Source organism: Dermacentor andersoni, chromosome 8, assembly GCF_023375885.2.
Source record: "Dermacentor andersoni chromosome 8, qqDerAnde1_hic_scaffold, whole genome shotgun sequence".
Classification (NCBI taxonomy): Eukaryota; Metazoa; Arthropoda; class Arachnida; order Ixodida; family Ixodidae; genus Dermacentor; species Dermacentor andersoni.
The window spans coordinates 72258474-72285609 of NC_092821.1; the positions used below are offsets into that span (position 1 = coordinate 72258474).

At 45.1% G+C, this 27136-nt stretch overlaps 2 protein-coding genes across 2 annotated transcripts; one reads left to right on the plus strand and one right to left on the minus strand.

Annotated features, from left to right (window-relative positions):
• The first annotated feature begins 2263 nt into the window (after nucleotides 1-2263).
• On the plus strand, nucleotides 2264-12177 carry LOC140212968 (uncharacterized). The gene is made up of 5 exons (XM_072284087.1): nucleotides 2264-2529; nucleotides 2791-3047; nucleotides 4074-4207; nucleotides 5820-5884; nucleotides 9870-12177. The coding sequence occupies exons 1-5, from the start codon at nucleotides 2317-2319 to the stop codon at nucleotides 10257-10259; spliced, it is 1059 nt and encodes a 352-aa protein (XP_072140188.1). The 5' UTR covers nucleotides 2264-2316; the 3' UTR covers nucleotides 10260-12177.
• On the minus strand, nucleotides 12158-13617 carry LOC126534738 (uncharacterized). Its single transcript, XM_055072961.2, has 2 exons — nucleotides 13603-13617; nucleotides 12158-13342 (listed from the first exon to the last, which is right to left on the minus strand). The coding sequence occupies exons 1-2, from the start codon at nucleotides 13615-13617 to the stop codon at nucleotides 12158-12160; spliced, it is 1200 nt and encodes a 399-aa protein (XP_054928936.1).
• Nucleotides 13618-27136: the final 13519 nt, after the last annotated feature.

Genomic DNA, 27136 nt, shown 5'->3' on the forward strand with positions numbered 1-27136 from the left:
TTAGGATCGCAGAGCAGGCCACGGAATTCCTATGGGCCCATGCTCGTCTTTCGTTACCGAAGAAGGATAAGACTACGCGGGACCAAGGAAAAGTGCTTGTGCTCGGCGGTAAACAACTCCCAGCTAACATCGAAAGCACTCTGCGCAAGGGACCAAAGTTTGCCTGTGAGCTTGAACTGTCACCTCCGGAAAAGGTCAGCTTGTCTAGATCCATTTCTCGTTGGGTCACTGAAGACTTTCGACCAAGGTGTGTGACTGAGTGCGTTGATGTGATCGCGAGGACTGTACCTCAGTCCAGTAAGTCAGACAACCTAACTGGTGTGTCGCGTTTTTTCGTCAAGCATGAGCTTAGGTTGGTTACTGCGGACAAAGAAGGTTTCTTTGTTGTTGTTCCTCAAGAATTGTACGCACAAAAAGCTAAAACCGCTATTGACAAAAATTTTGTTCCAAAAATTACCAATTTAAAGAAAGTGAAAAAAAACTGCAATTGATTTGCTTGAGAAATTTGGTCTGGAGCGCCTCGCGTCGGGAGTTAAACATACCAAGGGACTGCACCTCGACATATTTTTTAGTGCTAAGACACATAAGCCGGAAGTTCCTTTTCGAGCCATTATTTCTGAAAAAGGAACGTGGCAGTACACAGTCTCAACTTTTTTGCATAATGTATTGTCTTCAGTTCGTCTTAATGACCCCTTCCTGATAAGACATTCGGAAGAAATTGTAGCCTTCCTAACAGAAAATAATCCAGGTAAATGCTCAGCGATCAGTGTTGATGTTAAAGACCTTTTTTATTCGCTTCCGCAATCGGAACTACTGTGTAGTGTTAAAGAAGCACTGACGCTCTACAATGATGAGTTCCGGTTTACTCAGGACTGTGGGATGCCCGTGGAATCTTTTTTAGAACTTTTGTTCTTTTACTTAGGGAATACCGTTGTAAAATGGGGTAGTTCTATGTATGTACAAAAATCGGGAGTTTGTATTGGTTCTAAAGTTGCGCCAGTTTTGAGTGACATTTATCTAAGTCGCGTTAATAGAAAACTACAAAACAATCTTAAGGAATTGGCGGTGCATGCGTTTAGATACGTAGACGACTATCTGGTATTTTGTTCTCGCGATAACTACACTAAGAAAGCTACGGATATCTTAAAAGTTTTTCGGGAATGTGGTGGGGGCCTAGGTTTCACGCTAGAGATTATCCAGGACAACAATTTACAGTTTCTAGATCTGTGCTTAACGTTTCAGGATGAGCATGTCTGTTGGCATTATTCGCCTAGGGCCAAGAAGCCATTGCTAGAATATTCTTCTTGCCATTCTAAACTTGTTAAACGGGGGATAGCTTATTCAACTCTTAGGTCTGCCATTACTAAGTCATGTCCGCACAATATGCAACAAAGTTTTTCACAGCAGATAGAAAGGCTTAAAAAAGCTAGCTATCCAGTGCATCTATTATCACTAACCTGCGAAAAACTTGTAAAATGGGTAAAAAGCCCCGGTAAAAAACAAGAAAAACAGAAAAAAGAAACAAAGTTTGCTGTAGTACCCTACATACATAGATTATCCCATGGTTTAAGGAATGTGGCAAATAGGTATGACGTCAGTACCGTTTTCTCGGCCCCACGCAAGTTGTCTAACATGTGCCCTTTGATAAATAGGAGACTTGAACAGGAAGGCAAAAAAAGAAAAGATGATTGCGGAGTAAAACATGTGTCCCCTTTAGTGCCTTGCAACACGGGTATAGTTTACCAGATTCCACTCGAGTGTGGGAAAGCTTACATTGGACAGAGTGGCAGGTGCATTAACATCAGACTAAAAGAACACAAACATTCACTAAACAACCCCAATGCGTCACATTTAGCGGCACATTGTTTCGAGTGTGGTTGCAAACCTTTCTTTGAAGACACAAAAATTCTTTCTAAACACAGATGCCAAACCACGCGGGAAATTATCGAGGCATTCCACATAAAAAGATTAGGAGACACTTGCGTCAGTCATGCTTCGTTGTCTCTGTTAGATTGCGAATTTCAGTACCTTCGCAATACATGTACTAATCTGTAGTAATTTTTGTTTCTTTGACTTCTATACCTCCTGATATATTAAACTGATGCCTTTTACCTTGTCATGTTCTTTTGCTACGGTTTTTGCAATCACCTATATATGTTCTTCGTTTCAATAAATATTTAGTTGAGAGTTAGCGCTCGTCCTGTCTGCTCCTTTCTGTGTCCGTGTTTCACTTCGCGCTAGAAGCCATAATCATGTGGTGCGTTGCAACATTTTCACAAGTTTCAAAAACTACGACGCCACCTCCGCGGCTGCAGCATGGCACCCGTAGTGCTGCGCTACGGTTTTAGAAAAGTGGCCGGGATCGACGAATATTTCCGTGCTAGTGCGCTTGAGAAGGGCCGAAAGTTGTGCGCTGCGAAGTACGCTTACGACGTCGAGGAGACCCTGGAACGCTTTGATGGCGATTCACAAGTGGCGGCGAAATGTCACTCGCAAGTGCGTCAAGCTACGTACGACGTCAACATTCAGGTAAGCGTGCATATTCGTTAAGCTTTTTCTTATTTCACCATGACCGCGAAGATAGGTGTCTTGCGTAGTTTGACCAGCGTTTACGGACTTCATATCCTTATTAATTTTAAGTTTTATGCGGCGTAGCGAAGCCTCACAAACTAAACAATTTCGAGCGCTGCTTATCTCGTGTATGCCTAGCGCAAATTTCGCTATGTCCGTGCGCGGTAAGAATCACGTTTTCAGTTGTTTGACTAAAAAATCATATTTTTGCGTCGGCAGCTGTCATCGCAGCGGCGAATACTGGGTGCGCAGTGCACGTGCAAGGCCGGCCTTGGTGGCGGTTGCAAACATGTAGCTGCCGTCGTCCTGTTTGTCAACGAGGCCGACGCGCCGTCTTCGACTGATCGCCCTCAAGGGTGGGGTCGGCCGTCCTCTAAGCCGGACACTTCTCGAAGGGAGTCCATCGAAGAGCTTTTTGGAGGTACACTGTACATTCTGTCTTGCAAAGATGTGGCTTGGAGAACTACTGGTTCTCGGTACAGCGGAAATTGAAAGCCTTTTGGAAACACGATTTCATATTCGTATTTATATGCCTGTTTGACAAGTCGACATTAACGTGGTCAAAGTGGTGTCTAGCTGGTTTTGGGCATGCTGATGTTAAGCATATGTGGAAGGAAGCTATGTGCATGTGGAAGCTTGTGTATGTGTGGGTATGCAGGAAGGGGGGGGGGGGGGTCAGCAGCACTAAGCTGTTGGTCCTGTCGCTTGCGTAGGGACGCCCCTGCATTGACAATGCAACAGTGCCATATCTAATTAGCATGCATTTTCTGAGCATGGAGTCGGTATGTGTGTATGCCTAGCACAAGTTTGGCTATGTCTGTACTCAATCACAATCATGTTTTATATTGTTGCACTAAATACTGATCATACTTTTGCATCTGCAGCTGTCGTCACTGCAATTTCTTTGCTTTTAGTTTATTGAACATGTAGTTCACAGCTGTTATCTCTTGCAGAGTACAAGCCCCTGTATGTTGGTGGCAAGTGCCCAAAAGAAGAACCACCATCCTATGTTCTGCACCATTTCCCCGACATAAACTGTGTAATGAATTCAGCTTTGATAAGTGAGGAGCAAGGGCGAAATGAACGAGACGTGCAAGACGTCTTAGAAGACCTTATTTCAAAGGCAGCACTCCATGCTGACGTATTATCTGTAGAAGAGGTGTTGATCTGGGAATGTAGTCTACCTCACTATACAGCAGGACAGTGTGCCTCACTTACTGCAATTGAGCAGCAATTTATTGCCACAAAAGTGGCATGTACAGGCTCCCAGGCAACCGCGACAGCTGCTGAAACTATAATGCAGGGAAAATGCCCCCGGTTTGTAGCAAAGCACTGCACATTTCTGAAATTTCGCATGTTTTCCTTTTCTTACCTTTTCTGCTGCATGAGAACATGTAGTACACTATACTCTTTCTTGGTGCATGCATGGATGCATGCTTTCAGAATGTGCCCTACGTTTTATTACTGGCCATGAAATTTAACTGATCCTTTTTGTGTTGCAGTTGGCACAAAGAAAGGTCGGTAAGGATATCCAGCTCCATTGCACACCGCATCCTGACTAGGCAAAAGGCCTTCGAGTCCCTGGCCGAGCAGCTGCAGAACTCCAAAACACCACTTGTTCCGGCGCTGATGTATGGTAGGCACCCAATTTTTTTTATAAATGACTTGATGGACTTAAGACATGTAATAGAAATTAATAAATTTTGGTTTAAAGCAGCAGCCCTGAGCCAGTGACGGCACTAAGCACTTAATCCACTGTAATATACCACTTTACATCACTTAGGAACACCTCAATCATGCAACTGAACAAATGTTTACATATGCACTGCTAAAGATTGGTCTTTGCTTGAATACTCCTGCAACGTGGATAAGGTTATCAGTGACAGTAAAATTTGTAGCTCTGTGTTCCGATAAGTGCATGAGTGAGGAACAGTTCCTCTAGAAATGCACATTTTAACAAGGGAACATACAGCAAGGATTATGACAGCCGTAGATTCTTGTGCAGGTATTTGAACTTGAATGCCATGTGCCTACATACACCCTGTGAGCCTGTAAGCATCTAGGCAACCAACATATTGGTGTCTGTTGTATTCACACACGGAGACGTTGGCTTCAAGAAATTGTTTTATTTTTCGTGCTGCATACTGGCAGCATGAAAGCAACAATTGATGATAGTGCAGTACACAAACAACAATATATATACACCAAGATACAGTCATACATGGAACATCATGGTGACATTCATTAGCCAGGTCATTGTCCTGAATACCAGCTAAGGAGGCATGCAATGTCGCATTTCTCTGCTGGTGGGGCCGATTATCAGTGCACCACAAGGCATGTGGCTGCTGTAGTGAATTAAAATATGTTCATTACTCGGGCGTGCTAAGGAAAAGAAGCAACTAGAGGTTGAAGTGGCAGCAATGCTTGGGTTGGGGCTTGGATGTCCGTGTTAGCATGCCATCGTTTCACTGACAGAAAAATAAAGTCTTGAGAAGCAGATATGGCCCTTTGGGCATGCGCAATACACAGTTTTTGCGAATTATTTTTCTTGTATATCTGATGCTGGCTTTGCATGTAGTGTTTGATTACCATGTTCGCAAGAGTGATTATGGCTGGCCTTGTGCATGCACTGTACTCCACTGGGTTTTCATCAAATTTTGAGTTGTAAGCCAATGCTTGTGTATCATGTAGTATTCCTTCAGTCCTGTCTGTATAATTGTATTTCACCTGGAATGAAAAGTAGCTGTGGTGTACTGGTAGGGCACTTGTTTCAGAGTTTTGCTAGTGTGTAGATGTGCTTAGTAGACGACAAAAGAAAGAATGAGATGCGCACAGCTGGTGTGTTACGCGTGTCTCGTCATCTCTTCTGTAATGTCTGGTAAGCACATGAACATGCACGATTGCAATTCTCAACTCGCCCAACTAGCTGTGTTGACCTGCTTGGCAGTCATGAGGTTCTTTGTTCGAGCCAACGAAAATTCATGAACCTTTTCTTCCTTTTCACTTCTGACACTTCCAAGTTTGATGTTACCAGGGGCCATGATGTAAATGGGATACACTCATAACTGCTTAGCACACTAAAAATGTTCAACACTGCTACTGACAAGTGATTTATGGAAGGATTTCAGAGCAAAATCCATGATATCATTAATGAGCATGAGGCTCTCCAAGTATTTCTACATTGAACTCGTGCGATGGAAGCTTGTGCACATAGCATCTGCATTTTTTTTTTTTCTACTTTTCTGAAGGTACTGCTATGGAACCAACAGCAAGGGCAACATTCGAGAAAAAAATTGGTGCCAAAGTAACCCAGGTTTGTAACAACGTTCATCATCATCATCAGCCTACTTTATGTCCACAGCAGGCCGAAAGCCTCTCCCTGCGATCTCCAATTACCTCTGTCCTGCGCCAACAGATTCCTACTAGCACCTGCAAATTTCCAAATTTCGTCGCACCACCTAGTCTTCTACCGTCCCCTACTACTGCGCTTCCCTTCTCTTGGGACCTATTCTGTCACCCTAATGGTCCAACGGTTATCTAATCTGCGCATTACGTGACCTGCCCAGCGCCATTTTTTTCTCTTAATGTCTATTAGAATATTGTCTATACCTATTTCCTCTCTGATCCAAACCAATCTCTTTCTGTCTCTTAAAGTTATGCCTAGCATTCTTCATTGCATCGCTCTTTGCGCGTTGCTTACCTTGTTCTCAAGCTTCTTTGTCAGTCTCCATGTCTCTGCCCCATATGTCAGCACCGGTAAAATGTGCTGATTGTATACTTTTCTTTTCAGTGATAACAGTAAGCTCCCAGTCAGGAGCTCATGATGTCTGCTGTATGCGATCCAACCCATTTTTATTCTGTGAATTTCCTTCTCATGGTTAGGGTTCCCTGTGATTAGTTGACCTAGGTAAACGTACTCCTTCACAGACTGTAGAGGCTGAATGGCGAACCTGAACTCTTGTTCCCTTGCTCGGCTGCATATTTACAATTGCTCGTAGGTATAGCGGGGCGTGGCACTTGCGCAGATGACGGATGTTTGCACGCATGTGCGAGTAAGAGCGGTTACAAGAGAGGAAATGCGGGGACTTTTGCTTCTTGAAAATGCGACTCTGCCTAGGCACTACGGAGGAGTTTCTTAGCGCGTGTTCTATGTTTGTCCCTAGGCATGCCGGCAGAAGTTGCGGGGTGTGGTAGTGCTGAACTTAGCGTCGCAAATTGGTGATTGGACGTAATTACATTTATTCAATCGTCTTTTGTACTAATTGAAACAACGTGCCATTATTTTGCATTATTGGCTGCACCTCCAGGACACCAAAGCGGCAACGAGGACATCAAAGCTGGAACCCAGACTGGTCTGTGGGTTGGGGCTCGCCGAGTTATCCATGGGCCACCCTGCTTCCAGCTTTGATCCCCCCGCTACCCCTTGGGTGCCCTGGAGACCTGTGCCGCCTGCTTTATTGTAACCTCAGGTGCTCTCCTGAGGCCTCCGTTTGCCAGTTACATGTGCCCTCCTGGAGCAGTGCTTGTAAAAAATGCAATCTATCGTCCTGACGAAAAAACACCATGACTCATACAACACCAGTCAGAACCTTTCCCCTTCAGACACAGCGATCACCAAATGGGGCGTCCGTGTCCACTGCCTCACCGTGCCAGCAGCCAGCGGCGGAGCGTAAACAAACTGGACCGCACTTCTTAATGCCGGCATGCCTAGGGGACAAACGCATACAACACACGCTAAGAAACCTCCTCCGTAGTGCCTAGGCAGACTCACATATTCAAGGAGCAAAGGCCCCCAGATTTTCTCTCGCACCTGCTCATACTCGCGCCTGCGCAGAAACGTCCAGCACCACTGCAACTACTAGCAATTGTAATAACGCTGTCCAGCTATTCATCATTATCTTTGTCTTCTACGTATTAACCTTAAACCCCACTCTTACACTCTCTCTTTTACGGTCCTTCCAGTTTTCTGGGACTCTTGCAGTCGATAGACACTTCATATTGAGAGCCGCCATTTTTCCAAGCATTATGTCTCCTCCATCTTTTATTAAATAGACTGTTATTTCATCTTCTCCTGCCGCTTTTCCGCATTTCATGCCTTGCAAGGCCCTTCTGACCTCATCTCTAGATATAGGAGTTTCTGTATACTGTTCAGTATTGTTTCGAGTAGAGTACTCCTGAGTCTTCTGGGTACTGTACAGGTCAGTATAGAATTCTTACGCTGCTTTCATTATACCTTCGAGATTGCTGATGATATTACCCTACTTATCTTTCAGTGCATACATCTTGGTCTGTGCTATGCCAAGTTTCTTTCTCACTGATTTCAGGCTGTGTCCATTTTTTACGGCTTCTTCAGTCTTTCTCACGTTATAATTTCAAATATCACTTATTTTCGTTTTGTTGATCAGTTTTGACAGTCCCACGAATTCTATCTGATCTCTTGAGTTGGACACTTTCATTCTTTGTCGTTTCTTTATTCGGTCCTTTGTTACTTGGGAGAACTTGCCTATTGGTTGCCTTGGTGCCTTGCCTCCCACTTTAATTCCTGCCTCTGGCGCCAGCTTCGTTACGGTTTCATTCATTGCCTCTATGTCATCATCATCATCTCTGTTCTAAGGCAGCATATTTCTTTGCAAGTACCAGCCTAAATTTGTCTGCTTTTACCCTTCCTGCCTCTAAGTTGACCTGTTTTTTCTTGAGCGATTGTACTCTTTTTTTCTGTTCAAACTGAGGTGAATCCTAGCCCTCACTAACCTATGATTATTGCACTTTACCCTACCTATCACATCTACATTCTGCAGTATGCTGGGATCGGCAGAAAGTATGCAATCAATTTCATTTCTTGTTTCACCATTATGGCTTTTCCAGGTCCACTTTTTGTTGCTACGTTTCCTGAAAAAGGTGTTCATTATTCTCAGCTTATTGCTTTCGGCGAAGTCTACCAGCACCTCTCCTCTAGCGTTTCTAGAATCGACGCCGTAGTTGCCAATTGCCTGCTCACCTGCCTGCTTTTCCCCCACTTTTGCATTGAAGTCACCCATTACTACTGTATACCGAGTCTACACTTTTCTCATCGCTCATTCAACATCTTCATAAAACTGATCTACTTCCTCATCGTCGTGGCTGGATGCTGGAGTGTAGGCTTGTGCTACCTTTAATCTATACCTCTACTGCTACGACTACTGCTACCCTCTTCATTAAAACTTCTTTCTGGGTGAGTTGGTGCATACTTGACATAAAAATTGTAACAGCGCCAATGCATGCATCCGCTAAGTAACAAGCGCTTGTGTCTCGTCCATTGTGGATGCATGTGTTGGTGCTGTTACAATTTTTATGTCAAGTGTGCTACCCTCTCGTTAATGCTGTAGAATTCGTCAGTGTTGCCCGCTATGTCCTTGTGGATTAGGAATCCTACCCCATATTGCTTCTTATCAGGGAGACCTTTATAGCAGAGGACATGGCCGGTATTTAGCAATGTATAAGCCTCAACAGTTCTTCTAATTTTGCTAAGGCCGATAATATCCCTAACAACGTCTGATAGTTCCTCAAAGAGTTTTGCTAAGCTAGCCTCGCTCGACAGAGTTCGGCTGTTAAAGGTTGACAGGGTCAGTTTCCATTGGCAGCCTGTTCGGACCCAGAGATTCTTAGCACCCTCTGCTGCGTTACAGGTCTGACCGCCGCCTTGGTCAGGTGCTCCGCAGCTGTTGGGGACTGAGGGCTATTAATTGTAGATATCATCAGTGAGGTTGTGGCCGAATACTGCACCAGGGAGGCCAATTGCTGCTCTGGTGGTAACTACGTTGTCACATAATGCATTTTAATATTGTACAACTAACTAATCTATCAGTTTACTAATACAGACATCAAGTTGTTTTTTGTAGTGCTTTTATAGGAACTGCTAAGCGAGTTCATAATGGATAAGGGCAAGTTTGAATTTCATCCACAAGTGCACGTTACTCAGCACAGCTGAAAGAATATACACTGCAAGAGTGGGTCATTAGTAGAGCTTGGCAGCGTTGCCCTTGTCTCTCTATCTCCCTCTCCACTATGCATTACTGGAATAAAAGTAAAACTGATTATTTTTCCCCTGAGCACATTTATAGATCAGCGTAATGCATTTTCATCGAAGTGCTTGTACACTGAGGCTGGCTCACACATACTGAAACTGTCACAGCCACTGCTGCACACACGGTGATTGCTACTGATATTTGAAAGCATGACTGTTGGACAAAACATATTGAATATGGTGTTCGTGCATGTTGTACATATTATTTGCTAACTTTACAAAATATGCTTTGCAGGTTGGCGTTGTGATTCACCCCTGTCAGCCATGGCTTTGTGCAAGTCCCGATGGGCTTTTCCAAACAACCAGTGGTGTCGTTTTGCTTGAAATCAAGTGCCCCTACAGTCGTAAAGATGACATAATCATAGATCATGCTCTGTGCCAAAGCTACGTTAGCTATGTGACATATCATGATGGAATTCTTCAGTTGCCTCGCAGCCACCCATATTATTCACAGGTTCAGGTTGCCATGTATGTCACTAACACTACAGAATGTTTCTTTTTTGTTTATACAAGCAAGCAAGATATTACTATAGTTGTTGACAGAGATGAAGACTTCCTTGCTCGAAACATTCCTCGGTTGGAGGCGTTTTATTATTCATACTACATTAAGCAGCTCATGCGTTAGACCAGATTCCTGCTTGCAGGAAGTAAGTTTGCTCTTAAAGGTACATACAGCCGCTCAGCACATGAAATCAGATAACCCTGCTGATGGAATGATTCCCTATCATAGTGGCTAAAACAAGCCATGTTTTTCTCATTAAATTTGGAAATTTAGTTTTTAATCCATTACTAAAAGTCGCGAAAAATGACCTTTCGCGCACCACGTGGCACACACATGAAGCTGCATAAGAGCTCTGCCACGTGACCATCTACTAGTGTACGCGGTTACTGGTCTTTTTATTAGTACTGAAATGCAGTATAGTTTCTATTACACGTTTTTCCTGACTTACAGTGTGCAGATTTACAGATTACAGTGTGCAGAGTTGGCCCACTTGTGGCATAGTTGATGTCATATTGTATCTCATAGGGGGGACCACAGAACTTGGGTTACTTGCATGCAAATTCACCTGTGTACAAAAGCATCCATGTGTACCATTATGCATGCCTTTTTTACCTTGTAATACTCACAGATTAAAGCGCCTGTGATTTTAAGGCAGGTAAAGCACAAATATAAAACAGACAGCGGAAAGAATGAGAAAATACATTGTGATTGCCATACCTGCCTTACCAAAACATGTTACTGTCTCGATCTTCCACTGTACCAGCTAGCTTGGATACAGACCCTAGGTCTGTGTGATATAAAGGCTGATTTGTAAATTATGCTGCACTTATTAACAGCTCAATTACCTACAGTATGTTGGTATCAAGGTTTCACCTCCAGTGAGTGACAAAGTGTTTTTTGATTTCTGTGCCAATTTAAAATTATAATTGCTACTTAAAACATGTACAGCATCCTTGTTTCTATCAATATAAATCATGGTCTTTTCCTTTGCACCATTTCATGACACATTCTTTGCACTTGTTGGCCCTTTAAGGAAGTTGCTAGAGTTAAACACTGTTGAGCTACCTGATGGCAAAAGCTGGTTTTAGTCTGAAATCTTCCTCTGAAATTGCCTGGCTTTCAGGAACTTGCAAGTGAACAGCAATGCTTTATTACCACCAATTTCTTTGCTTATTGTCGCTTTATAACTGCAACATGAAAGACTGCATCAAAAAGATCCCGAACGTCTGCCATGGCTTTTACATGTCCATTCTGTCACTGAAGGAGTTGCAGTGATTCTTTCAGTTGCATCTGTAAGCTTGCACTGTATTTCCTTATTGAGAGCCTCTGCTGTTGCACAGTTAAGGCTAGTTCACAGTTGCAGTGTTTAAGCCATTTTTGATGCCTGTAGTGAATGTAGCCTTGAGGCCCATCCATTCAAGGCATCTATATCAGACCAGAGGTCTGATCACCGTCGACCTGATCACGTCTCCTTTAATTTTAATTGATGTCTCCCATTTTTTTTTGTGTGTGTATGGTGGTTGAGAGCCGCACCATAGCTTCTTAGATATGTTTGCAAATTTGTTCAGCCTAGTGCTGTCCCCTTGCTTTACAATTTCTCATCCAAGTTTATAATTTCAGAGTCGCAGATAAAGCTGCTAGCTTTCCTGGTGACCTGGGCACTACTATGTTAGCTGGCTAAAATATCACTGCTACGAGCAGTTTCTTCAGTGTCATACTGCGCTTAATGTTCTAAAAATAAAGCATAGTAATTTGTTTCTGTATGGTGCTTGCCTGCAAAACAGCAGTATTGTGTTTACAAGCTGGGCACATAAGTCTACACATGTTTACACGAATGGATTGGTCCACTTTTTATTATTGCCAAAAATGATGAAAAACATACATGACCGGAATATTTTTCAAAATCTCTGTGGGGAAGTTGGCCTTTAAATATTACAATTTTGTAAAAGGTGGTAGCAGTGCTTATGCCAAAAATATGTTTGATACTCTGTGCTTGTGTATCACAGTGAAAATAAAGCACCTTACTTTGTGTTGTTTTGAATTATTGGACTTTGCAGATTTGCCAAAATGCAGCACATATGAAAAATCTCACTCATGGCAGGAATCAAACTGACAGGAATACGGTGCTCCAAAATTCCATGAGTTTTTATGCGCTGTATCACTCTCTCTACATGCACGCGCACTTGAGCAACATTGTATGTTTCTTGCAGTTCTGCAGGTGAGAAAGGCTGGTTGCCAGTTGAGAATGGTGGCATAATCAGTACGGCACTTTTACCTGCTACACCTGCTAGTATTCCAGGAAAACCCTTATCAGCAAGAATAACATCATGCTGACCAATTATTTCAAGGAATCCTGATTCTAGCACGATTTGTGTGTCTGAGCAACGCCCACCATAGGATTTGGACTTGAATACAATGAGGCCAGAGGGGGCAATCGCAACTAAAAATTTCAATGTAAAGCCACTTTTGTACGTGGAGTAGAGGACATGTTGTTGCCTCACCTCTGATGGTGTTTCTGTGCGCACCTCAGTGCAATCGACAATGAGTGTGCAGTCAGGATAGTTGACCTTAAAACACTCTGGACGTGTATCCCGTATCACTTGCATATGTGGCTTATATATCCACTTTCTTGTAGCACCCGCAAGCGTGCCCAGAACTGCATGAAACGTTCGTGCTGCTGTTGTTTCATGAATGCCAAAAATTACTGCAATTGCACTAAAAGGCACTCCGTGCTTCATTTTGAATAGAAATATTAAAAGTTTGTTCGGAAGGCTGACATCAGTACCCTTATCTCTCGTGTGAGGCAGGAGACTTAACAGGAGCGAGAAAACATTGTCAGAAACGCCACAGAGGTCTCTCACTGCGCCAGGTGTTAAGGAAACTGTGTCGAATCCCCCAAAAAAGCAAACCCTAGAGTCTGGTCCTGCGGCACGGTGCAATAGGCATGGCAAATTTCCTGCTGGTGTTGTGAAGCATGGTGTGGCTGATTCTTCTTTCTGGCACACCTTTTGCACTGTAAGGTCTAATGCCTCAATGTGCTCCTCTTCAAGATTGTATTCAACCTGAAAGTCGCAAATGAGAGAGAATATGAATCGAGCTCCAGCAAACGGTGAACGTACCAGCTCCAGGCTACTGTGTCCATTTGGCGGTTCAAGGCATGACTGCTGCTGATACAAGCCTCCAGCCAAACTGTGAATGTCATTGTCCTGTATAAATGGAAAAAGTCAATTAACTGCTGCTGATTGGAGCCTCCAACCAAACTGTGAGTGTCCTTGTCCTGTGTAAACGGAAAAAGTAAATTTTTCTATGATTTCTGAACCAAAATGCAACATTGTTTTCCACTTGCCCTCCTTTCACTTTGTTGTGATGGCTCCTGGCAATTCGTAGGTGATTTCGCACGTACTCGAGCTCGCTCTGCCCATCTGGTAAGAAAAAAAAAACATAGAATCGGTGCACTTGTATGTACGGTTTTTAACGACATCCCCCACTGCATCAACGCGACATTAATGTGATAGGTTGATGAAGAAGACGTTTAAGATTAGTCGGAAGGCGACTCTTGGACTTTGAAAGCTAACTAACACCTCGTCAGCCGCTACAGTCTTTGCACCGTTGAAACCAATAAACTATAAAATGGAGTTTGGTGTCGCGATAGCCCGGAAACAAAACCGTCGGCTGCGTACAATTAAGCGACTGGGGTATGCGAACGTACCAAGCAGCAGTGGTGTATTGAGATGTCGAAGCGTACATGGAGGCTTTTACTATAAATCAACAGTTTGCATCGTTTCTACTGCAATGCAGAAATAGCCCAAGAAATAATGAAGGCGGCCGCGATCGTTCGTGGCCCGGGCGACGTCCGATCGTCCGCGTTATCAACGGGATCAGCCGGCCTTGAACGGTGGATGACGAGTAGCATAAAACGAACAGTTTGGCCTTTATGGTTGTCAAACACCTGCTCACTGGCACAGTAGCCGAACACAGCGCAAATTTCCAACCGCCCGACGGGCCCTTACGCGCGCGTCGTGTAAGTTCCGCTCCTCTCGGCAACAAGTTGACGGAGCGGCTTTCTCGAGGCGCGATCGCTCGATGCCTAATTTAACACAACCCACAACGATGACACGTAGTTTTGCTTTAAAAAACCTTACCGGTGGTAACGCTCTGTTGGTGCCGAAGGGTCGCATGGAACCGTGCAGCGGTATGCTGAAGGAAAAATTGTTGGCACGTAAGCGGGATGGTGCATGCAATTACTCTTTGCATTGCCGAAGAAGTGCCGGCTGCATATTCTGGTGTTCGCATTCGGCTGCCATGGCTTGCCGTCAGGCCTGTCGAACAAATTAAGCATATAAGTTCAAGCGTAGTCCCACCTGTTTAAGTGTCGCGCTTTAAAATTCAGCACACTCACCCAGCACGTCGAACAGCTTGTATCCAACGTTGCCGCCGCTCTAACTCGTACGGCTTTGAAGGGAATGTGTAAAAAGACACGCTGCTATCATAGCCTTCTTGGTTGTGGCACTTAAAAACACAGCAATACCGCCGGCCTCGAAGTTTCTTTTTCCGCGTTTCACCTATGGTTTCACTTTCACGCACCGCGGTGTCGTTGACGTTTGCTGCCATTTCTATTTGTTTGTATTACTGAAAACTTCCGGCCGCGTCCAAGAGGGCGGCGCTGCATGTTTGTCGAAACTCCAGCGCTGGTTCCCCATATGCTCCCGTAGGGAGCAGAGTTGCGCATAGTACCGCCGCCGTGATCCAGCTCTGCAGCGAAGCCACTCCTCGCGCGCGCAGGAGCCAAATGCCGCGCGGTGTTCCGCCTTTTTCTCTGGTGGTCGCGAGTTACAAGCGCCAATTGTTCGCAGGCGCTTAGCAAAGGGCACTTGTTAATACAGGCTACGCTCGAACGAGTCATTCGTGCAGCCGGAGGGGGTGGGCTTCCAACCAACCGAAACTTTCTATGTACCTATGTAAACACGCATATACAAACACACACACGAACGTACAAATATGGGGTGGGACCACCTTCGATTCCCCAAAATAAAATACTCCCGTGGCTCGAACAGCTCCAAAGTTCGCTCGCAAACGCGCAGTACGTTGCCACAAACAGCGGTGCAATGATTTTCAGCATGCATATGAGGTTGTCGTATCATGGTCAGAAAGCAAGAAATGTTTTAAAAAGTGTTTAAAACTTCATACACGTAAGGTGGACACTTAGCGCATTTTGGCTGCCGAAACCAGCCGATTAATGACCGTCGCCAAGAAAGCTATCGTGCCTGCAGTTATGTCAGTGACCGTTAACAGAGCGCCATTTATCACTAACCATCGTTCACAACAGCTGCACGTTTTCGATACATGCGGTGCAGACACAGATTTTAGCGCATTTCAAATCTTGAAATGTGCACATTTTAAGCAAAGCTTACATTTATTTACTATTACTATTTAGTAGTACTTACTATTTAGTAGTGCTTACTATTTAGTAGCCGCAAATCTGCAAATAGAAAAAGATTCAAGATGCAAGAGCCTCTAGCTGCTCCTCTGAACGCACAATCGACGGTCCACTGATTGCACTGGCGATGGTACTGACGGAAACGACGAGTTCGCATGAGTCGGCGATGCGCCCGTAAAGTTGGTTTCGCAGCGGCGCGGATCATTTGGCGTCATTTTTCGCTCTCGGCCAATAGCGGTGCGAGCGGCGCCGGAAAAGGTATGCGCAACTCTGCTCCCTGCGGGAGCATATACAGGAACACTACAGCTCGCAAGCAATGCGCGCGCTAAGCAGCGCATTGGCAATGCTTGCGAGCTGGCGCGTGGTGCGCCGTGGGTTATGCGTTGGCACGCACGCAGTCTTGCCCATACTTATATTATACCAGCATGTGCCTGGACATAAAAAACAGAATTCCACTTCCAACACAACAGATGTTTAGTCTCGCTTTATTGACTTCGTTTCCGAAAACAGATTTTTCTTACAACGTGATTGGGGGGGGGGGGGGTGATACACGCTCAAAACATGAGCAAAAGTGAAAGGTGCATGACATATACAAGAGTACTAAACACAAAAGTTCACAGACGGTAAAATAACAAAAGAAAGCGCTAGAAAACGCGCAGGCCGTTTCATATACACACACATGAAAAAGCAAGATATTTATATAACGCCCTAAAGACTGAAATGTAGACGAGCTTCTGATATATGCACTAAGATATTGCACAAAACTGGACGACATGTATGACATAGTCATGACAACTATAAAAAAGGGGAAACTCACTGGTAATGGAAAAAACAATGACACGCAAAATACCTGAAAAATAGAATAAAATGCTAAAATTGTTTGATTGACAGCCATACCAAAAACACGAGCTTACTTATAAATCTGCACGAAAGTATATGAAATGCGTGACATGTTCATTACTGCTGAACAAATTGAAAAAGACATGGCAGAACAAAAATACCATTGTACTAAAAACTGAAATACACATCACATTATTTTGTACTTGGCCACAACTTGAGTAACGGTGGCAAGGGGAACAGAAGGTAGTCGGCTTTTGCAGCAGCACATAGAAAAGATTCGCTGAAAGGCTTATTCCTCAATCAAAGACCAGGTAAAATAAGCCAACAACACGACTTTTTTTTCGACCCGAATGCAATGCTCAGCAATAAAATTAAGTAACTTAAGGCACTAAGTCGTACCTACTGGGCACTTCTTTGTATAATAAACACGAACTGCAAGAATCTGCATGTAGGACACTTGCAATGCTCATGCTTCCCAGAAAAAGAAAAGCGTATCATGCCTACACATGAAGGTTGCTCGCGCGGCTTTCCCATCGGAGGTTACTGAGTTAGTACACAAACACGAACAGTAATTTTTCGGCTGTTCGTACGTTTGTAGAACGTGACAGAAAAAGGACTGAGGGCGCTATGGAAAGCTGGGCAAGTTACTTAAGTTGCAGAATGAGACTTGGGACAGAAAAACACAAGTCATAGACCAGGTGACCGTGAGGAGGAAAGTCTATTTGTCAGCTTTCACTACCGGCAAGAGGCAAGTGTAGCACAATCAAGGCGCAAGGACGTCCGGAGCCTCATGGAGCCCCCACATGGACAGGGCTGTGTTTGTGCACATGCGCCTTCTGATGTCCTTGGGTCTGAGCGCTCACCTGTTGTCTTTAGGCACCCGGAACAACCTTGATGGTGTTAGGCTGCTGAGCACAAGGACGCGGGATTGAATCCCGGCCACGGCGGCCACATTTCGATGGGGGCGAAATGCGAAAACACCCGTGTACTTAGATTTAGGTGCACGTTGAAGAACGCCAAGTGGTCGAAATTTCCGGAGTCCTCCACTACGGCGTGCCTCATAATCAGAAAGTGGTTTTCGCACGTAAAACCCCATAATTTCAAACAACCTTGAAGGGCTTGTTTTTGAGGTATTTGTGTATCACTGCACGGTGCACGAGCGGTACGAGTCGGGAAACCGGTGAAACATCGCGGAGCACAAGCACACAGCTACCGAGGACCACGAAACTAACGAAACTACCCACGCCGGTCAACGCACAGCAGCGCACGCTTCGCGATAAGAGCAGATAACGAAACATGAAACGTCATGCAGCGGGCTGAGCTGGCGCCAGGCCGGCGGGGCCGCATGGCGTGCGCGTGGAGACAGGCGAAGATGAGGGGGTTGCAGGGGAGTGATGAGGGAGGGCGACTGGAGAGGAGTTGGGGGGAAGGGCTCAGCCAACTTTAACGGCGCGCGTGCGCGCGACGATCTACGAGGTCATGCAAGGGAAACGGATTTTCGTCTTCGCCCAATACAGAGATGGCGCCACTTACATGTGCCACCTAGTGTTCCTGTATATGCTCCCGCAGGGAGCAGAGTTGCGCATAGGTCCGCCGCCGTGATCCAGCTCTGCAGCGAAGCCACTCCTCGCGCGCGCAGGAGCCAAATGCCGCGCGGTGTTCCGCCTTTTTCTCTGGTGGTCGCGAGCTACAAGCGCCAATTGTTCGCAGGCGCTTAGCAAAGGGCACTTGTTAATACAGGCTACGCTCGAACGAGTCATTCGTGCAGCCGGAGGGGGTGGGCTTCCAACCAACCAAACTTTGTATGTACCTATGTAAACACGCATATACAAACACACACAAGAACGTACAAATATGGGGTGGGACCACCTTCGGTTCCCCAAAATAAAATACTCCCGTGGCTCGAACAGCTCCAAAGTTCGCTCGCAAACGCACAGTACGTTGCCACAAAAAGCGGTGCAATGATTTTCAGCATGCATGTGAAGTTGTCTTATCATGGTCAGAAAGCAAGAAATGTTTCAAAGAGTGTTTAAAACTTCACACACGTAAGGTGGACACTTAGCGCATTTTGGCTGCCGAAACCAGCCGATTAATGACCGTTGCCAAGAGAACTATCGTGCCTGCAGTTATGTCAGTGACCGTTAACAGAGCGCCATTTATCACTAACCATCGTTCACAACAGCTGCACGTTTTCGATATATGCGGTGCAGACACAGATTTAAGCGCATTTCAAATGTTGACATGTGCACATTTTAAGCAAAGCTTACTTTTATTTACTATTACTATTTAGTAGTACTTACTATTTAGTAGTGCTTACTATTTAGTAGCAGCAAATCTGCAAATAGAAAAAGATTCAAGATGCAAGAGCTTCTGACTGCTCCTCTGAACGCACGATCGACGGTCCACTGATTGCAATGGCGATGGTACTGACGGAAACGACGAGTTCGCATGAGTCGGCGATGCGCCCGTAAAGTTGGCTTCGCAGCGGCGCAGATCATCCGACGTAACTTTTCGCGCTCAGCCAATAGCGGTGTGAGCGGCGCAGGAAAAGGTATGCGCAACTCTGCTCCCTGCGGGAGCATATACAGGAACACTAGTGCCACCGAAACCGGGGAGTTTCCCCCCCACTGACAGGGTGCCGTCTTGGGCCTCATGCCAAACATATCCAAGCCAACAATCCATTAGCAACCATACTGTCCTTACTATGCAAGGAGGTTATATACATAAGCTTCTGGAGTGCCAGTCCCAGCCGCCGCCTACGGGAATGCGTGAAGCCGCCGGCGGCCATATTGCTAGAAGAAAAATAAATGGCTGTGGCTTAGCTAAGGGTAAGCCCAGGATGCGAAGCATACTAGCCTTTATTTTACTTGTTGAACCACTGTTTAGCCTGGTGAACAGCTGTTGCTTGGCTATATTTGGTTCGGCTAGACGAAGAAACAACTCATGCAGGCGAGCGCACGAGCTGAGACCCGGCTATGTAGCTACGCGGCCGCAAGCGAGCGCACGAGTTGAGCCTCCGCTTTTGCAGCTGTTATGACGTCATATGGTAGTTACGCGGCCACGCGCGGCGCAGCAAGGAAGAGCGTGGTTGTGCGGCTAGTATGCTTCGCATAAAAGAGCGCGGCTCCAGCATATATGTGGCCGCGGTGTACGCGCGGCGCTCCCTGCACTTGAGGTTCCGCGATGCATACTAAAATTAAACCCCTTTAAGGAGTATTTGAGAAGTATGTGATAACCAAATATCAGTCATGGTGCCGGGTATCATGGTGGCGTGTCATGGTGGCGGGTGCATTGTGTTTAATAGGTTGCGAAAACTGAAAAACAGTCGTATTTTCTGTTTTCATCATTCAGTAACCTGCCGCGTACCTCGGCAGTGTGATGCCCAGTCGTCTATGCGTTGTGCCAGCCCGTATTTCCAGCGACATGACCCCGAAATATAGTATCCTTATGCCATTTCTAAAAAAAAATCACTATTTCTTTAAATGAATGTTGATGTCGCTGATGATGAAGCTGTTGCTGCTTTAAAGTTAGGAATGAGCGTTTATGATTTAAACCTAGAAAACAAGCAAAGAAATCTCTGGGCACTTTGCTGATCTAAACTGCGATAAGCGAAAGCTTATCTATGACTGCCTCTGTTGTTGTTGTCTGAACCGTTCTGCGAACGGACGGCGCCGTGGCCGCGATTATGGGATGCAATCACAGCCATATGGCTGCAATGTTTGTCGCTGTTGGACGCCCACCCCCACGCGCCCGTACTCGCACAAGGCTACTGGCATGGCGCTTCCTCTCCTAGCTTCCCTCGCTGGTGATTACCGATTTCCTGCGTCCACCACGGACTGCACCCGGACACTCATGAGCCACTAAAGACTTACTTACGCGTTAATACAATGGTACGTCTCATGTTTGTCCAGCGTTTCACTTTTAAACGGAAAGACTCAGTGAAAGAAAATTTACAATAAAGCTAAAACGATGATCTGCACGCAGCCGCAAGTCCACATGAGCCCCGATGAGAGTAGCCTGCCAAAGTTAGTCATGTGTTGCCTCGCGGCTCAAGCAATATTCACTTTTTTTTTTAGTTTCTGCGTAAATTCTGCCTGCGCAAGAAATGGGAAGGCCGATAAATGTAGGTGGCGGGGGAAGGCCGTATCGTAGTGGTTAGCGTGCCCAGCTCCCAAATGTAGAACGCTGCGGATACAGGGGCTCGAATCACGCGGCTTGTTTGTGAAAACACCTTTTTGTGCTCTCTGGTGAGGACGAAGCTCAGAATGAGGCGGCGGCCTGACGATAACGGTCGCCATCAGCGTAACAGAAGAAGCGGGTGTGCAAAGTCACATCTAAAGCCGGAAGCATATTCAGAGGAAATACAGTATGCTCCTATCGACAAAAGAAAACAAAGAAAAGTGATTAATAACGAGCGCTGGTGTTGATCGAGGTTGTAGACCGATTATGTCACCAAAGACAGGATCGCGCTCACATCCCGGTAATTAGAGAAAATGTACATCAACAGCATGTCAACTAGCGTGTAATTGATAGTTCAATAAGCTCGTTCAGTGTTTGTGATGTGTGTAGCACGAGCGAGTAGTGTAAGAGATGACACTGAACAGAAAGCGGTGAGGCGAAGTACGCGAAGAGTAGTTGAGGGTAGCCATATTGAACGTCAGCGCCGTGTTGAAAAAAGCCTGCGACTTCAGTTGCTCAGGTCGCCAGAAAGGCTCAAGTGATAGCATACCGTTGGGCGTATTTGGTAACCACTGCGATAGACACACACTTTGCGAAGAGGAAAAGGGCCAAGTGAGTTCAAAATTAGATTACTGAAAGAACTGGTGTGGTGCATGAATGGATCGAAGAAGACAATCAGGTTAGATGGGCGGCTCTTTCAAGCTAAATAGTATACGCCAGCCCAAATGAATCAGCGTGGTCATACTTGCACGACACGCCACGGTTGCCTAAAAACGAGCACATCAGAGACGTCCGAGGGACGTTTAGAGCTCGCTAACAGGGAAAAATAGAGTACTACGGCCCTTGTTGATTTTGTTCAGCATGACGTCAGCGTTTTATTCAGCGTTTATCTATGCGAAACTGAGTTTAATCTGTGTTTATTTGCATTACAAAGGCGGGCGTAATCAGGCAAAAAGTGAAAGCATTAGAGGGTGCCTAAGTACTCTGAGTAGATTACGTATGACAATTATAGCAAGAATAGAACATTATAAGAGAATATAATTCGAAAACAAGTTCACATATTATTACAGTGCAGTAAAAAGGAAGTGCCCCCACAATACACCTGTGGATGACGCAAATAACGAACATTCTGAAAAAAAGGTCTTGTAGGTCTGTAGTAAACTGGATAGACCATTCGTGTCTCGGCAACAGGATAAAAGTTACTCCTGAAGGCGGAATGTCTAAAAGACAAATCGGACAGTTGGCTCTTGCAGTGATGAAACCCCGCAAAGGACGCGATGACGCCACGACGACACGCGACATTACGTCGACAAATAAAGATATTTTTTACAGCAAAGCTTAATTTGCCTCTTCCTTCAACTTTTCCTCTGCTGCTGCTGCTGTCTTGCACGCCGCGTTGGGGGGGGGGGGGGGGTGCATATACATGGAAGGAACGGGGCAGAGACGAATGGCGACGCAAGAAACTCGTTTGGAGCTTTCGATCGCGTCACATCTTCACAGTGCTCTTTGGAGCTTCCTGGGCGTCGTTACTTTACAGCCGTAATTATCTGTGACCCCCCGCAAAAGTATTGCAGAAACTGCAGTGCTTACCACTCTACTAACGTGCAAGTCCGGAGGTGAGGTAAATAAAATGGTAGAGAGGGAGCTAGGAGATGAGGCAGAGAATGGGTAAAGCCAGCGCAATCGCAAAACGAGTGAATAACAGCCTTGCCACCCTTCGCTCGCAGTTCCCACACAAGAGGGAAGGTCGTGACAGGGAAATGGTTACGTTAAGGAAACGAAGATAAGAAAACGCTGCTACTATAGAAACAACAGTTGCAGGCCAAATGGAAGGTATGGTACCCTACGTTTCTGCTATTTCTCAAAAATAAACACCATGAAAATTCGTCAAGTGGACTATTGACGCAGGGAGTGCAGATGCAAAGCCACATTAAATCACCGTAGTGTCTATGCAACACTAAGGAAGCGGTCGCACGTCATATCAACGCTTCTGTGCCTGCCGCGGTAGCTGTGCGGCTATGGCATCGCTCGACGTCGTGGTTTCGATCCCTACCGCGGGATCTGGATTTCGAGGGGAGCGAAATACAAAAACAGTCATGCACATAGATTTAGGTGCACGTTAAAGAACACCAGGCTGTGAAAATTAATTGTGAGTCCGCCACTACAGCGTGCCTCGTAGACTTATTATGGTTTTAGCGCGTACAGCCTCAAAGTTCTGCCAACACGTCTGCCGCGGTGCGATGTGCTATGCGAAGTAATGACAATGTTCAACCCTTTCATAAGTTATAAACAATGGTGCACAACAACGCCTGAAGCAAACGCGTCTCCCTGTATGTTGTGTACTACGCAGGCAAAAAGGAGTGGTGCACGCAAGGTAACATTTGCCGTCAACTTGCTACTCTCGTATTGCAGTAAACGCTGAAGAACTTATAGATTCGCAGTTAGCATTACCGCTAATTATCGTCAATAAAAGCAAACAACACAAAAGCTCCACTTACATCGATTCCCACAGTGCGTGGGATCCGCATAATTTTTTAGGCTGTGAATTTATATACTTAAGATTGGCGCTCTCTAATAGAATATTTTCATTCGCAGTGAGCAAAAGCGGCTGTCGTGTGCACTGTACAAGGGCTTCAATCCCATGAGCATTACATCATTGCCAGCTTCCGTGGGATCGTAGTCATCAAAATGGGATATAAGGGACAGGGAAATCAGGAAGTTGATGAATGGCAAGAAGACAGGAGCTTGAGCCGTCTTCCTTGTCCGCCGTACTTGCTTAGTTTCTATCGGGTTCGGCTGCTATAATCAAGAGGTCGCGGATCGAAACCCAGCCACGGCAGCCGTATTTCGATGCGGGCGAAATGCGAAATTAATCGTGTACTTAGATTTAGGTGCCCGTTCAAGAACTCCAGCTGGCCCAAATTATAACGGAATCCCCCTCTACCGCGTGCCTCATAATCAGATCGTGGTTTTAGAACGTAAAACCTCATAATTTATTATTTACCATTTCATAAGGATGTGCTTGGGAGTCGCACAACTCTTCAATGCAAGTGTCAGGAGTTGTGCGCGAGGTCTTTCAGTGGGTAGCCATTTTGGCGTTCGATATCTGCTAGTCTACATTGCGGCTATATTATATAGGCGAAACGGAAAAATGGTAGACAACATGGAGAACAGACAAATCCCGCATATATTACTGCACAACAATCCTAAATAATGGTCTTCTTTCGCGCATGTTGATAACCGTGACAGGACAGTAATTTCACAACTAACAGGAAGTACTGTATATGTTATGCCCAAAGGTGTACCTGGCCCGGTAGCCAGTAAATGGGACGTAATATTGTGAGCAGCTTCGGCCATAGCGTGTTAACGGACGACCACACAGAGACAGTTTGTACAATTATTGTGTCGTGCCTTTTGCCTCAAGGTGCAAAACCAACTTATCCATGTATCCATCTAACTAGTTGTGCACATCTCGATTTGCAGCTGCATTGGTAGCCCATGAATGCGGATAGCAAAGTCGCTAGGGAAATAATTGGGGGCACCTTAACAAAATCGATAAGTCAAAATCAAAAGCCGTCCAAGACTGCATCTCTCGTAGACAGTGTGCGATGTCCGGATGTTAATAATATGTACTGACTGAAGAAAGGCTGCTACGGGGTGATTACGACGATTACCCTACACTCTTAGGCAAAGTTACACCCTTTGGCTTGCCCCTTCTGCCACACAACAATAATCGTTATCTGCCTTGACGCGTTTCCTTTCTTTAACGCTGCGAGCCTGGAACTTTCCAGTAACGAACGGCACGCGCGTTATCAGAAGGGGCACTCCAAAGGGTGTAAACTGTTCTATGCTGATAACGCGCGTGCCGTTCGTTACTGGAAAGTACCGGGCTCGCAGCGTTAAAGAAAGGAAACGCATCAAGGCAGATAACGATTATTGTTGTGTGGCAGAAGCGGCAAGTCAAAGGGTGTAACTTTGCCTGAGAGTGTAGCTTGTTTACTGCTTTATCAAAAAAAAGAAAAGAAAACAGATTAAAAAAGAACCGCATCAAAAGCCCAGAATAAATCGTTCGCCGCAAGCGTTTGCTGGTAAACAAGCTGCATTTGCGGGAAGCGGCAACTGTAGCATGCGAAGCATGGATTGACGTCACTGCCCTTTTATATGTAGAACAACCCACCTACCAATGATTCCATTTGTGTTGTGGTAGCGCTATGGAAAGCCCACGCATAGTAAAGACACCCGAATAGCACTTTTGGCGCGATGAGCGGCGATGGCAAAAGCAGCGTCAACATGCATAACGGCGTCGTGCTCAAGCGAGGTGGGACACAATTCAAGGCTACGTCACATTGGTCTATCGCATCAGGTGATGCCACAACCACAGCTTCGCTGGTCAATCACCTTCACAGCGTACATTAGAGCCAATTTTTTTTTTCTAGCTAAACCTCGCAAGCGAATTATAATGCATACAAGATGAAGAGCAAATACTCAGTTTGATGTCAAAGTACCCAGTTTGTTAGGATGATGGATGGGTAGAGTCAATTTCTGAACAAAATGAAAGGCCTATAGCAGAAACTGCATTTCAAACGCAACTCCGACTGCCTTCGCTAGCACTCTTTGTAAGCATAAAATTGTATTCCTTTATTACGCACGCATAGGATATACAGGAGTCTCACAGATTCGAACCAGAGAAACGCATACATACCTGTGCCAACTAAAACCGGTTCGTTGTGTATGTAGTGAATATTGTTGCTCACTGTCTCATAGAAGCAAACTGGCCTCATATCTTCACAAAATGTATAGTTTGACACGTACACTAGGCAACCTTCCTGTCTTTGCCTTTCTTTTTCCTCCTCTTCCTCCTCCTCCTCCTTGACACGGCACTGTTTGACAAGAGCTTGTCTTTACACACGTACAGGAACTTATTTCCAGGAGAAGGGAGTAACATAGGTGTACAGGCACGAGTCGAAGCGTGAATTTTCTAGAGTTGTTCATCGTTTAGAGGTTGTCGAAGTGACCTCGCACATTGGGCCACGGGTAAAGAGAAAAGCTGACCCAGTAGTTGCACCTGCGACACAATTATACCCCGGAGCCGTGCAGCAGGCTTACATTTCGAGGCCAGAATAAATTTTGTTCTCATTTCCAAAGTCGGTAGGACATGCATGATCTAGATGTCTTTAACTTAATAATTTTATTCAGTGGCCTGTTATTTCCAGTAGAGCAAAATAAATACAATAATGTTTACTGCAAACTTAAAATATATTAAACTGCAGTCCAACAAGGGAAGCTTCCGGCGGGAGTCAATGTTACGACAATGCACTTTCTTTTTGTCATGGTTCTGAGACAAATAAATCTCCATCTTGAGAGTCCATTGTACAATAACTTGCATTATAGCAAATATGTTGCGGTCGTTGATGTATTGCTATAACATTTCGGGAGATCAACTAAATGTTATCAAATATTGGTGCTAAAACTACCTAATAACGCAAAACACACCTCTCTTTCAGGTTTACGCCCTCGCCGCTACGCATGCTCGTTCGTTCCCCGCCTACCCGCATTACCCCCTCACCCCTTTAGAAGAACCACGCCTATGCACTGTAAAAAATTTCCGTCATTATACGGAGGATTTCTGTCATTATACGGAGAACTGCAGGTAAAAATACGGAAAATATGTCATATACGGCAAAATCTGCCGTTAATATACGGAAAGTGTTTCCGTTTTAAGCTTTACGGACATTTTCACTGTAATCATATAACGGCGATACACTGTTTTGGACGAAACAGACAGAATTCCGTATTTTTGTTGATCGAACATCCGTATTATTGAGAAAATTTAAGCTGTCTGAATGAGCGGTTGTACTCACAAAGTTTCAGCTAACAATATTTTATTGAACACGCAAACTGTACGGATTATGAAGATGCGTACAAAATGTGAGAGCTAGCCTTCTACCAAAAGCCGCAATAACAGATTGTATAGATATATATACGCATCTTCTATTCCGGTCGCAGTTTGCCGCGCATATGGGCCTTGTAACGCTGATCATATGCGCCAATATATGCGCGTTCTCGCAATGTTCTCAAATTAAGCGCTTTGCAGTTAATAATACAGCATATATGTTTAAGTGAACGAAGAGCCGTGGGCATACGTGCATACGTAAACAAGCTTGCGGCACTCAGGTGCTGGTGCACTGGGAATGACATTGGAGCTCTACGCCAAAAATTGTACGCACTATAAATCAGTACCGAAACGCAGGGAGTGGTATAATGATCGTAACTGCGTTTACATTTAGCAACAAATCGTCTCGAAGGAGACTGGCGACCTATAGATCCAAGTACAACGGTCGGATGAAATTTTCGAATGCGGCAAGCAATTAACCCAAGTGTAAAAGGGCATTGCTGAACTGCAATGTAGTTGGTTTAATTCATTCCCATAATATTTACAAAATATCTCGTCTCTGACAATAACCGCCCATTCATTGAGACAAATCGACTACGCACAATCTTCACTGTTCATGTGTTAATTCTTGCGGTAAGATGTAATCGCAAA

Excerpts from the sequence above, each read along its gene's own strand:
- LOC140212968 (XM_072284087.1), top strand. The coding sequence starts at position 2,317 with ATGGCACCCGTAGTGCTGCGCTACGGTTTTAGAAAAGTGGCCGGGATC. Across the intron at positions 3,048-4,073 it reads TGGAGAACTACTGGTTCTCG|TTGGCACAAAGAAAGGTCGG; the intron begins GTACAGCGGAAA and ends TTTGTGTTGCAG. Across the intron at positions 4,208-5,819 it reads TGTTCCGGCGCTGATGTATG|GTACTGCTATGGAACCAACA; the intron begins GTAGGCACCCAA and ends ACTTTTCTGAAG.